At 36.6% G+C, this 13,417-nt stretch overlaps 1 protein-coding gene across 1 annotated transcript in view; it reads left to right on the top strand.

Moving 5' to 3' along the window:
- The window catches only part of rev3l (REV3 like, DNA directed polymerase zeta catalytic subunit), a 351,481-nt gene that overhangs the window by 318,353 nt on the left and 19,711 nt on the right, over positions 1 to 13,417 (top strand). Inside the window, exons 19-24 of the mRNA XM_079887722.1 lie at positions 9,629 to 9,744; positions 10,884 to 11,002; positions 11,096 to 11,214; positions 12,088 to 12,229; positions 12,595 to 12,839; positions 12,976 to 13,084. Coding sequence (XP_079743848.1) covers positions 9,629 to 9,744; positions 10,884 to 11,002; positions 11,096 to 11,214; positions 12,088 to 12,229; positions 12,595 to 12,839; positions 12,976 to 13,084 — 850 coding nt within the window. The remainder of the gene's footprint in view (positions 1 to 9,628; positions 9,745 to 10,883; positions 11,003 to 11,095; positions 11,215 to 12,087; positions 12,230 to 12,594; positions 12,840 to 12,975; positions 13,085 to 13,417) is intronic.

The following is a 13,417-nucleotide window of genomic DNA, read 5'->3' as shown; positions in this document are numbered from 1 at the left end:
AATAAAATTTTTAGAAGTAATGAGATGTTTCCTGCTTCCTTTTTGACATTAATTTAATCCCTCACCATAGCAAAACCGTTTGAGATATTCAATATCCGTTTACAATTTAGCATCATTAATATATTTTTATCATGTTGAAAAAGTTTGGTGGGAATAAAATAAACCTTTTAGGGGGAGTAACTAAAAACTCAGAGGCTGATTTAACAAAAAATCCATATTCAGACCAAAATATCTGACTTCCTGTTGGTTGCAGTTAATGCCTGTAAATTAGAAAGTTGTCCGGCTCGATGAGAACAATATACGTACCAAGTTTTGTGATTCTAGATAAAACTAAGCCCCCATTTTTGACTAAAGGTGGCGCTACTGAGCCCCTCACCACGCCCATTTCTGAAACTTTGCACATGTCTACTGGATAATAAATGTGATGTGTCTGTCGAGTTTCATGCAAAAGTATATTGAAGTTTGATGCGTTGCCACGGCAACAGTATCTAAGATATCAATAATCCTTTCACAGGTCTACATCTGCCGTGTGTCTACATTATACACATAAAGTTTGAATCGGGTAAAAATAAGAGAGGCCAAACCGTTCGAGATATCAAAAATCCGTCCGCAATTTAGCATCCTCAATGTCTTGACTTCATGCTGACCGAGTTTGGTGGGGATCGGATGAATTCTCTAGGAGGAGTACATCAAATTCCAGAGGATGCGTTTTTCAAACAATCCATAATAGCTGACTTCCTGTTGGGCGGAGCTAATAACATAGAGTGCAGAAGTTGTTCGGCCTGATGAGATCTATATGTGTACCTGAACATGAACCTGAACATGAAACAAAACTCAAAACCAAACGTGACACATTCCCCGTTAAAAAAAGGTGGCACCTGATGCCTTAAATCAGTGGTTCTCAACCTTTTTTTGGGCCAGCGCCCCCTATCCAATATCCAGGTCCCTGAAGGGGACATTTCTGACCGAAAAATTTTCTGTTTTGAATTTCTAAAAATCACAGCTTCATCGGAATGTTATGAAACTTGGTGGCTTTTGTGGCATTAGGTATGTGAATACAAAAAAAAATTGGGGTCATGATCCAAGCATGCTAAGTGGTCGTAAAAAAAATAGTCACACTACAGGCCTTCTTTTGACAGACCCATAGGAAATGAATGGGAATTTGACAAAAAAAATTAAATTCTCCGAATTTTTGTGTGTACAATCTACAAATCGGCCACAATCTTAAAAAAAAGTACACCACTGTAAAGGGGTGACACTCTACAACATCAAGAGTGCAAAAAAGACACACCCACCTACACACACACACATACAAACACACTTTTATACACATACACACCAATAATTTTGATTACAAAAAATCTGTTTTTGACTTTTATGGCATTGGGTATGTGAACACATAAAAAAAATTAAGGTCATGATCTGAGCATGCTAAGGGGTCGTACAAAAAATAGTCACACTTGTGGTCCTCGGTCAAAAATGACCCCCATAGGAAATGAATGGGAAATTGACCAAAAATGTAAAAATAAAAAAATATATATTTTTTTTTCAATATTATTTTACATAAAGTGTTATAATTGAATGAATTGCATTTTTTGTTACAAATTCTGTAAAAAATAAAGAAGTAAATGTGTCCACAAACAGCTGGGGAATTCACATGCCTCTCCATAAAGAGCTGTAGATGCCATCTAGTGGTTACACCATGGTTCTACGCTTTCTCTCCCTTCTCTCACCAGATGGTGTTAATCTGCTTAAAACATTTTTTTTGAAGGCCTAGACTCTATATTAAACTAAAATACTGCATAAAAAAATACATAGGCTATATATATATTTAAAAAAAAATTATTAATTTCAATGGCAAAAATAGACCATAAATATTAATAAATTCAATCAAATTCTCTCAAAATACAAAATTAAAAAGAATAAATATTATAGAACAAAAATAAATTGCATTGGTTTTACTGGGATGGAGGAAGTTTCATTTTTAGGTGTCCAGTCACTTCTGACCGGGAAGGCCCAGGGTGTGACTCCGAAAGGAAGACCTTCTGAGGGTTAAACGAAAATATTCAAACCAAAATAAATAGGCTACTCTCTGATTATGTAATTTCTCTCTGGCGTTCATGGCGAGTCGGCAATCTCCGCATCGTCAACTTCATCTTTGCAGCGACACAGAAAACACCAGTTTATTACTAAACAATTAAATGTCTCCTTGCTAATTTAGACACATTCATAATCATTACTTTAACCGGTGCTTTGTGGCAAGCTTTATGCGTGCGGTCATAACGCTTATTATCCTGTAGGCTATAGCCTATTTAATTAAATTAATATAAAGGGGCGATTTGTCCACGAATGGCTTAAATGAACAACTACTAGTCGACTAGAAAAAAAAAATTAGTCGGAGGCAACCCTTATTCCACATATTTTCGAACCAGGCTCAGGCCATTCTGGGTTGGGCGAGCGACCCTACGGAATGAGTGAGCGGAGCGGAATATTCAGAGATGAGCTCTCCGTTCGCGAGCTCTGATCGGAAAAAACCCGAACCTCACTGTCTGCTGAACTTGCGCAGAAACATCAAAATAGACATAGCCAGCTTTTTAAAATTGTTTTTAAAAACTAAACATTTAGACTAGTACAAATTATGAGCTTATTGACGATTTTTTATAATTCTTGACAAAATTAGAATATATTAAGTTATATTAAGATGCTGATGAGCATTTACTACTTTTAAAAAATGCGGGTCAGGAAGCGGGTCGGGTACAATATTTTCTTTTTCTTTTTGTGCGGTCCGAGTTGCGGGCGGGTTAGTTGAAAACGTCGGTCGGGTGCGGTTTGTTTATACATTGACCCGCGCATCACTGATCTGGTGCACTTTGAGAGTTTAAAATTAAAAGCTCCAACCCATATTCAGTGTGCAAATTAAACAAAGAAAAATTCAAACCTCTTTTAGTTGTGTCTGTCTACATTACACTACTAGCCTACATAATAATAGTTATAATATTAATCCCATGACAGTAATAGCCATATTGTAAAACAAATGCACTGAAAAGTAAAGGACGGTCATTAAAGCGGTAACGTTTGCACTTAGGTTTTATTACGCATTTAGGAGAGTATTGCAAGAAGCTGCTTACATTAACCTTACTTTCGAAAAATAAATACAATCATGATTTTTCATGAAAAATTATGTTAGAATTGTAGGCCTAAAATACATTGGGTATCAGCTTGTTTTCATCAATGGTAGGCTATAATTAATACAATTACAATTAATTTGGTTTGTCGTGATTAATTTGTGTTCATAATCAGTAAAAAAAAAAAATCTTCTAACAAGAATAAACACATATGAACAATTAAATTATTATTGTATTATTAATTATTTTTATATCTAGAAACTACCCAAGCAGCGTTTCGCGCTCAGATGTGATGGCGGAATGAATACATTACCAAAATGTGATTGCAGAATATATTTAAATTATCCATCAAATTGTCATTTTCTCCGTACTGTCTTGCGAGTTAACAATAATGCCTGACCAGTAAATTACTTGGTGAACAAAGAAAACATTTTGGCATTAGGGATTGGAATTAGTTATGTCCCCTCTTGTTTGGTCAACGGGAGAATGGAGAGTTGTGTTTTGGTGCTGCTCGGTTTTGGACTATTCTGGGTTTATTTTGTGTTTATTGGATATTGACTTGGATTACGGACACTGGTCTATCTGCCGACACCCTTGGTTTGAACTCTGCCTGATTTAATGACGCTGATTTTTGATACACGGACTGAAAGAACGGAGCAAGGCGGCTAGTTGACAAACTAGCGAGCGGCTGGGATAACGACGCTACCTCGAGTAACCTAGCAACATGGGTCCGAAGAAGGCATTGACAGCCGAGGAGGGTGACGACATTAAGAAATCTTTGGATTTCTTGTCTGAGGAGATTTCTGTTGTGAAACTACAGCAGAAAGCCATCATGGACCTGGTGGAGGAGGTAAAGGCACTCAGGATCCAGAACGCGGAGAAGGACCGGCGTCTGGTGCACCTGGAGAGTCGAGTGGCGGAGCTGGAGCCGTACACCCGGATAAATGATGTGATTGTGACTGGGCTCCGGATCAAACCCTGGTCATACGCTCGGGCGGTGAACGATGACAACGGGGGTGAGCCCGGTGAACAGGAGGTAAATTCCGTAGAGCAACAGGTGGCTGCCTTCCTACAATCCAAAGGGATTGAAATGGACTGCAACAACATAGAGGCCTGCCACCCTCTGCCCCGGAGAGATGGCAACGACAAACGAGCTGTCATTATGAGATTTATCAGCCGAAAACACAAAATAGCTCTGTTAAAACAAGGAAGGAAACTGAAGGGATCAAACGTATTCATCAATGAGCATCTAACAAAACGCAACGGCGATATCGCCAGAAAAGCACGCCTTATGAAAAAACAGGGAAAAATTCAACATACATGGACATCAAATTGTAAAGTATTTATTAAATTAAATGGGACACCTGAACAAGCCAAAGCCCTTGTCATCAGGAACATCGAAGAACTGGAAAAATACGAATGATTAATACAATCCGGACAGTAAGGTATGATGGTTCATACACAACACACCACAATGACACGGTCTGATAGAAGTCATTCATCTACACCAGGAGGCATTGGAGATATAACACAGAGGATTGCTGATCATGAAAAACTTGAATTGAGAACATTTCAATACACTGATCATAATTTACTCGATATGGAGCATGACATAGACCCGGACAATAATTTTTTTTCTAACATTAACAACAATTGCTGCTACTACACAGATGAACAGTACAATCTGACCATTAAAAAGGATAGCAAATTATCAATAATCCATTTTAATTGCAGGAGTATGTATGCAAATTTCAATAACATAAGGGAATATCTAAGTCAGTTTATAAAACCATTTAAAATTATTGCTATATCAGAAACATGGATCAATAAAGATAAAGGAACGGATTTTGAACTTGATGGATATGAATTTAACTGTATAAATAGAAAGAACAAGAGTGGAGGAGGAGTGGCTGTGTATGTAGATAAAATGTTAAACTATAAAGTAATAGAAAAAATGACAACTGTGATTGATAATTTATTAGAATGTATAACAATTGAAATATATGAAGAAAAAAGTAAAAATGTAATAATCAGCTGTATATACAGAGCACCAGGCTCTAGTATTGAAGCATTCAATAACTGGATAGATGGAATGTTTTCAAAAACTAATCAAAAAGTTGTATTTATCTGTGGTGATTTAAATATTGACCTGCTTAATCCAAATAGGCACAAAGTGATTGATGAATTTATTAATACAATGTACAGCATGAGTTTATACCCCAAAATTACCAGACCGCGTAGAATCACATCCCATTGTGCTACTTTAATCGATAACATATTCACTAATGACATTGACAATAATACAGTGAGTGGATTATTAATTAACGACATCAGTGACCACCTACCGGTTTTTACGGTTTATAATAGCAATAACCAGAGAAAACAGCCAGAAGACAAACTAAAATACAGACGAGTAAGGACAGCGGAAACTATAACTGCATTTAAGAACAATCTACTGGCACTAAATTGGGAAAAGGTATATAATGAAAGCAATGTTGATAGTGCATATGAAACTTTTCTAAGTATATTCACATCATTATATGATAAAAATTGTCCAATAAAACAGTATTACAGAAAACAAAAATACAAAGATCAACCATGGCTCACGAAGGGATTACAAAATGCCTGTAAAAAGAAAAATACACTATATAGAGAATTCATAAAACGAAGGACTAAAGAGGCAGAAAATAAATACAAAAAATATAAGAATAAGTTAACCAATATTATAAGGGTATGTAGGAAAGATTACTATAGTAAAATATTAGATAATAACAAAAACAATATTAAAGGAACATGGAACATATTGAACAGCATTATTAAAAATGGTTTGAAACAAAAGAGCTACCCTCAATATTTTATTGATAACAATATGAAAAAAGATAATATGGATGATGTGGTAAATAGTTTTAATAATTTTTTTGTGAATGTTGGACCAAACCTAGCAGAAAAAATTCCTGATTCACTGTCATCTGGGGATTGGGAGGATAATCTCATAGTGAGAAATCCGTGTTCAATGTTTCTTACAGCAGTTGAAGAAAAAGAAATAATACATATCGTAAATAACTGTAAAGGAAAAACATCTACCGATTTAAATGAAATTGATATGAAAGTTTTAAAAAAAGTAATTGATGGGATTTCAAAACCACTTACATACATCTGTAATTTATCATTTCAAACTGGTAAATTTCCTAATAAAATGAAAATAGCAAAAGTTGTGCCATTGTATAAAACTGGGGATAGACACCACTTCACAAATTACAGGCCTGTTTCTTTACTTTCACAATTTTCAAAAATATTAGAAAAACTATTCAATAACCGATTAGAAAATTTCATAAACAAATACAAATTACTTTCTGACAGTCAATATGGATTTAGAACAAACAATACAACATCACTGGCATTAACTGAATCAGTTCAGTTGATCACAGAAGCAATAGACCAAAGACTGCATTCAATTGGAATATTCATTGATCTTAAAAAAGCTTTTGACACAATCAATCACGAAATATTAATCAATAAACTGGAACGGTATGGGATCAGGGGATTAGTATTGCACTGGGTGAGAAGTTATTTAAGCAACAGAAAACAATTTGTGAAGTTGGGTGAATATTCATCATCATGTTTGGACATTGTTTGTGGCGTCCCCCAGGGATCAGTATTAGGTCCAAAACTGTTCTTATTATATATCAATGATATATGTAACATTTCAAAAACATTAAAAATAGTATTATTTGCAGATGACACTAGTATTTTCTGTTCTGGGGGAGATTTGCATGAACTACTGGTGAGGATTACTACTGAAATGTGCAAAATGAAAATGTGGTTTGATAGAAACAAATTATCAATAAACTTAAGTAAAACCAAATTCATATTATTCAGTAATTGTAATAAGAATACACAGGTACAGTTACAAATAGATGGGGTGAGCATTGAAAGAGTAAATGAAAATAAGTTTCTTGGGGTAATAATTGATGATAAAATAAACTGGAAGTCACATATAAAATATGTTTACAGCAAATTGTCAAGGAGTATTTCTGTTCTTAGTAAAGCAAGACATATTCTGGACCACAAATCACTCCACATTCTCTACTGTTCATTGATTTTACCATATTTACAGTATGGTGCAGAGGTATGGGGCAATACTTATAAATGTTCAATACAATCACTATTTATATTGCAGAAAAGAGCCATAAGAATAATACATAATACTGGTTACAGAGAGCACACAAATTTACTTTTCTTAAAATCAAAAACATTAAAATTAATTGACCTAGTTCATTTTCAAACAGCACAAATCATGTACAAAGCAATACATAATAAACTTCCGGGAAATATTCAAAAATTGTTTTTTAACAGAGAGGGGGGTTATAACTTGAGAGGGGAGTTTAATTTAAAACATCAGCGGGCATGTACAACTATAAAAGGTTTTTGTGTTTCTGTTTGTGGAGTGAGGTTGTGGAAAAGTCTAGGTGTGGAGCTTAAGCGATGTCCAAGCATGATCCAGTTTAAGAAGCAGTACAAACACATGGTTTTCACAAGGTACAGGGAGGAGGAAGGGAGTTAGCAATTGGGTGTTTTTGTAAATAATTTATGTATGTGTTTGCTTAATTTATTTATTTTCTATTTTTTGTAGATAGGTATTATGTAAATATGTTTATTAGGGAAAACTGATTGTTTCTTGAATAGTGGAGAAGGGGTAGGTTTTAATAAGCTTATGCTTCATCCTACTCCTTTTCGGACATGTTGGTTTCATATTATTATCATTAATTGTTGGTTTGTTTGTCTTTTTTATTTTTCAGTTTACTTTCTTTGTTACTTGTTTTATGTTTATGTCCGAAATAAAGCATTCAAATCAAATCAAATCAGTTATTGCCTAAAAATGTAAAAGTTTTACCTTATAAATAGAATTTAGTTTAATTAATTTTAAAATTCGTCGCCGGAGTGAATGGGAACATTATTTATTGAAAATATTTGAAAAAAATATAAGTGTTTCTTAAGTCAATACTTTTTAATGGCTTGTCAACTTTCCATTCCTCCGCTGCGTGATTCTACCACCGGATTGTTGTCAGCGCGAAACACATTTTTGAGCATGTGAATGCTAGTTCTTGTCAGCGCTGGATTCTAGTCAGTGCTTGAGCGCTGGTCTTTGACTGGAAAAATAATAGAGTCGTTGCAAAAGAAAGATACATAGGCCTAGCTTAGGCTACATGTCGCATTCAACTGGAAGATTTTAGAATGTTAGGCAAGTCGTCAAAATACAACTCATCAAAACTCAGCGAATCACAACAAGCGTATCGGTGAGAACACTCATTTAAACAGCATACAACCGAACTTGACTGCACATCATATTTTTTGACATTATTGATACTGCTTTCAGTCGTAATGCAATAGAAATGAACTAAAAAAAAACTGCCTAGTGCCTACCTACAACACTGACGGTGGACTTGCGGTCAGGAGTAGAGCGGCTGCGGACGAATGTTTTTTTTTTGTTTTTTTGTTTTTTTTAGCGCTGCTGACGTATTCTTTCACGAGCACCATAGACGCGCGTGCACACACAATATTATATCACACTCTGCGCATATGTTTTACAACATAATTTAACATATACATAGTTCTAACACTTTTTAAATTGCCCACTTAAAGTGTTTATTACAAATAAATGACTAAATGCTTAAAATTAATAAAAGTAAATGAACAAAAATTTGCGTTATATATTTAAACTCGTGAACGCCCCCCATTTACACCTGACCTTTCAAAAATCTTGCTTCCAACGCCCCCGTTGTTCTCTGAACGCCGCCGTTGAGAACCACTACCTTAAATGAACATCCACCCCAAAACCAAATCAGCAGAAAGTCCTGTAGGGTGGAGAAGTGGAGGCGGTCCAGGGGGGAGAGATGGAGGGCCAGGCCAGTGAAGGGGAACTAATAAAAAAAAATATTAGTTTTTTTAGAGTGCAGAAGGCCTAGCAGTGGCGGGCCTGGGCTGTAGAGCATGGGACATAGGACACATGACAACATAGGACACATGACAAGGGGAGCACATGACAGGATCACATGACAAAAGGGGACCACATGATAAAACCAAGAACATGACAATGTGAAAACTTCGAAATAAAGGACATGAAACCTGAGCATGAAACAAAACTCAAAACCAAATGTGACAGCAATGGCTTTATGAGATGAACAGGCCAAAATTGTATTCATTCACTGAATATATTTTCCTCTACTGCCATTCAGGAGTTATAATGACTTAAATTGTGGTTTTTGCGTCACACAAAGCAATCTTATGACTTCATAAGACAAAGTTCACAGATAAGGGGAGCTTCTTTTTTGTCATATGGAAAATAAATTCCTCAGTACTCTCCTTTAGTGTTCAGCAGAAACCAACAACAACATACTGGTTTGAAATACATGAGGATGAGCACTTTGTTCTTACATAATCTTAAAGGATGATAATACAGCAAAAACACTCATCACATCTCATAAAACACCACTTTCCCGCAGGTTTGACCCAGACATTCTGGTTGGCTATGAGGTCCAGATGCACTCTTGGGGTTACCTACTGCAGCGTGCTTCAACCCTCGGTGTGGACCTGTGCCAGCAGCTCTCTCGTGTGCCAGGTACGGTTAGCTCAGTTAGCGGTCCGCAACCTGTTTAGTGCCCTGTGACCTCTGATGTGTTTTAATGAAGTATTGCTTTTGCTATAGAGTATATATTTGCTATAGTAATCTCTACACTCCCATGAGTAGTTATGACGAAATACTATACTGACATATAAGAGATTTAGGATTAGCGTTTTAAGATGTCGAACAGTTGGGCTTGGTGTGTGCATCACTTTCTTGCTTGTTGCAAGTTTTTTTTTTTTTTTTATATATATACTGTATATTTTTTTTACTTTTTTGCCATTTATTAACATGTAGTAATACCCTGACGTAGTGAGTGTTGTAAATAGTGGCAATCTAGACTCAAGTGGATGCATGTTCTACAAAATACTACCAGGTGTTAAATGCACTCTAATGTTGCAGTCCATGTATACACCGATACCACTGAAATGGGCAGTAACATCAAAGACACTATACTAGTTTTGCTACAAAAGCAAGAGTGTTTACTTTACAAACTAGTAAGATAGAGTAGTGCAAGCTCAAAACCAAAAAAGAAAAGAAAGAGTCGTCTACATCAGGCTGAGTGTGGACACGTCTAACTTCAAGAGATAAAAAATAAAAGTGGGCCGTGCCAAAACGAAGTCTTCCAGTGCTCTCTGTCTAACCTAGTGTATTTTTACCATAAACTAAAGAAAAGAAAAAGACATTGTCCATGCAGCTGTTTACATTTAATCACAAGGGGTTCTGGCTTGTCTGTGGAGAGCAAGTATAAGCAAAAGCACATTATTTGTACATCTTTTAAAATTTATTTGGCTCCACCTTTGTTAGAATTGCCATTTCCTCCTGAGAATTTCTGCCCTGTCATTTGAGAGAGACAGTCCAGCCCAGACTATATAACCTGGTATCAGAGGATACACACACACACACACACACACACACACACACACACACACCTGAGCACTTTTGATCAGAACTGCCCAGATGGATGTTAATACCAAGTGTGAACAGGACCAGTGAAAACACACTTATTAATATTTAAAAGCCGAGGTCATGTATTCACTTTAAGAGTTGTGCCTGGCCAGGTGTTCTGCCAAATCTGTGCCTTTTCCCCTTAGCCCATTTCTCAGATGTTGTATTTGATGTCATTACTATTACAGGAGATTCAAAGGAGAATCGGTTCATGGCAGAAAAAGATGAATATGGTGCAGACACTATGACGGAAATCCATATTATTGGACGCATTGTCCTCAACTTGTGGAGAGTTATGAAGACTGAGGTTTACTTCACATTCATTCCCCTAGAATGCCTGAGCTAACACTGTTTATCTGAGTGTTCTCCTTTTAATCAAGTGCTTCCTGTATGTTTGCAGGCTGCGTTGAATAACTACACTTTTGAGAATGTGGCTTTCCACCTCCTGCATCAGCGCTTTCCTCTCTACAGCCATCGCACACTCTCTGACTGGTTTGACCACAACACACACCTGCACAGGTGAGAATGGATCTCGCATCCGTCAGATGCCAGTTACTGGTCTTATTGCAGAGTTGTTCCTTGGAATATCATTTCTCCATTCATCTTTTAACTAAAGCTAACTTCAGAATGGAATTTCAGCATACTGATTACTGCAACTGTACCATATACTGTCTGCAGGGGCACAAAAATGGGGTATGCAGTATATGTGGTAAACAGGGGTGCCGCATAGGGCACTAATGTGCAATAATCATTCTTTGAAAATCTCCTTTAAGACGTCATAATCAAAAGCGAATTTAAAAATAAATAAAAGGAAACATTTTAATTTAACTTTTGTTTAGCATTTTAAAAGTGTTCAAAATTGTATTTTATTATATCAAGTGATATCAACTGTGATCAAAGAAGCACAACGAACCTCTTATTTAAATCATGTCTACACTTTGTTTGTTAAAAAAATGAAAGAATTTGCGAGCGTTCAGAGCTCCATGATCTTACCCTGAAAGAAAGCTCAGGTGTTTTGAGCGGAGGGGATTCTGACTGGCTCCGCCACCTCTGATTGGACACTGTGCAGTTGCGTCCCTGACTGAATGGTACCAGCTATTATAAAAAATAAAGTTTGTGAAATGTGTAGACAAATGACACATTTACACTGTAAGTCATTGAATGACTAAATGTCATGTTAAGGTAACATATGTCAATGTCAAATAAATAAATGTTATAAATAACTGCTGATATTACTTGAAGCTAATTTGTCAAGTTGGGCACATTGCATTATGGGATACAATATTTGCAGTGTGCACGTGACATTTAATAATGTTTACTGGGCATACAAACAAAATACTGTTTTTTTCCCCCCTCCATGCTCTATCTATCTGTTGCTTTCATTTGGGTCAGGTGGAAAGTGGTGGATCATTATGTGAGCCGTGTGTGTGGTACAGTCCAGTTACTCCAGCAGCAGGACATTATTGGCAGGACAAGTGAGCTGGCACGCGTGTTTGGAATTCAGTTCTACCATGTGCTAACCAGGGGCTCACAGGTAATCATCCATCTAAAACCTGTCATAGCACACAGATGCCTTTTAGCTATATATGAAATAATTGATTGAAGTGACTACACCCTCCTGAAAGAGGAGCCGCTAATGGATCCAAGGTTGTATCTCGTAAATTACCCCACTAATAATGCCCAGAATGGGACCAAACATCTACAGTAGTACAAGGTTCTGTACTCATAAAATGAGGGATTGGAAAGTTTGTAAGTACATCAGGAGTTTATTTAAATAACACTTACCTGATGGCTTATGCTACCACTAATGTCGAGGTCACTTCCGTGATTTGGGAAAAGCCTGTAAAAAAACTTTTTGTAGTTTCGTGTTGGTAGTTAATCTTTTTCCTCCTCTTGCAGTACCGTGTGGAATCAATGATGTTAAGGATTGCGAAGCCATTGAATTACATCCCAGTGACTCCAAGCACACAGCAGCGTGCCCAGCAAAGAGCCCCGCAGTGCATCCCACTGGTCATGGAGCCAGAGTCGCGTTTCTATAGCAACTCGGTCATTGTGTTAGATTTCCAATCACTGTATCCATCCATCATCATTGCCTACAATTACTGTTACTCCACCTGCCTTGGCCATGTCGAGAATCTCGGAACGTAAGCATGCTTTTAGATTTAGAGTAAAACTACATTAGGCCTAGTGTGTATTAATGCAGCATTTCCATGTATCTGCAGTATCTGTTGTGTGGTTCAGAAATGTTTATCTATTCCTCTCTCTCACACGGTCTCTCAGGTGCGATAAGTTCAGGTTTGGTTGTACATCTCTCAGAGTCCCTCCTGACCTCCTATACCAGCTCAGAAATGACATCACCATTTCTCCCAATGGTGTCGCATTTGTGAAGGTAGTTCTGAGATTACACCACTGTTAAACCTTTTCATTTAAATACTGAATGATCCTCACGAGATGAGCCATTTAAATAGTTGAAATGGAATACTAGCTTGCTACTTGCTGTATGATTTATACTGTATACTGTACTGCTTACTATCTTTGAATAATAGTATGTGAAACAGGATTTCCAAAATTGTAACTGGATTGGCTTTTCAGAAACTGTCACTGGTTGATGGATACGAGCACACAATGCACAAAGTTAACCAACATTTTCTTATGGCTTATTGCTGTTATAAAACAGTAGCGACTAAAATATGACAGAAGATACCAGGGTTCAAGGAATAAT

Source organism: Squalius cephalus, assembly GCF_949319135.1.
Source record: "Squalius cephalus genome assembly, chromosome: 12".
NCBI classification, from domain to species: Eukaryota; Metazoa; Chordata; class Actinopteri; order Cypriniformes; family Leuciscidae; genus Squalius; species Squalius cephalus.
This window is presented reverse-complemented; position numbering and strand designations above follow the sequence as displayed.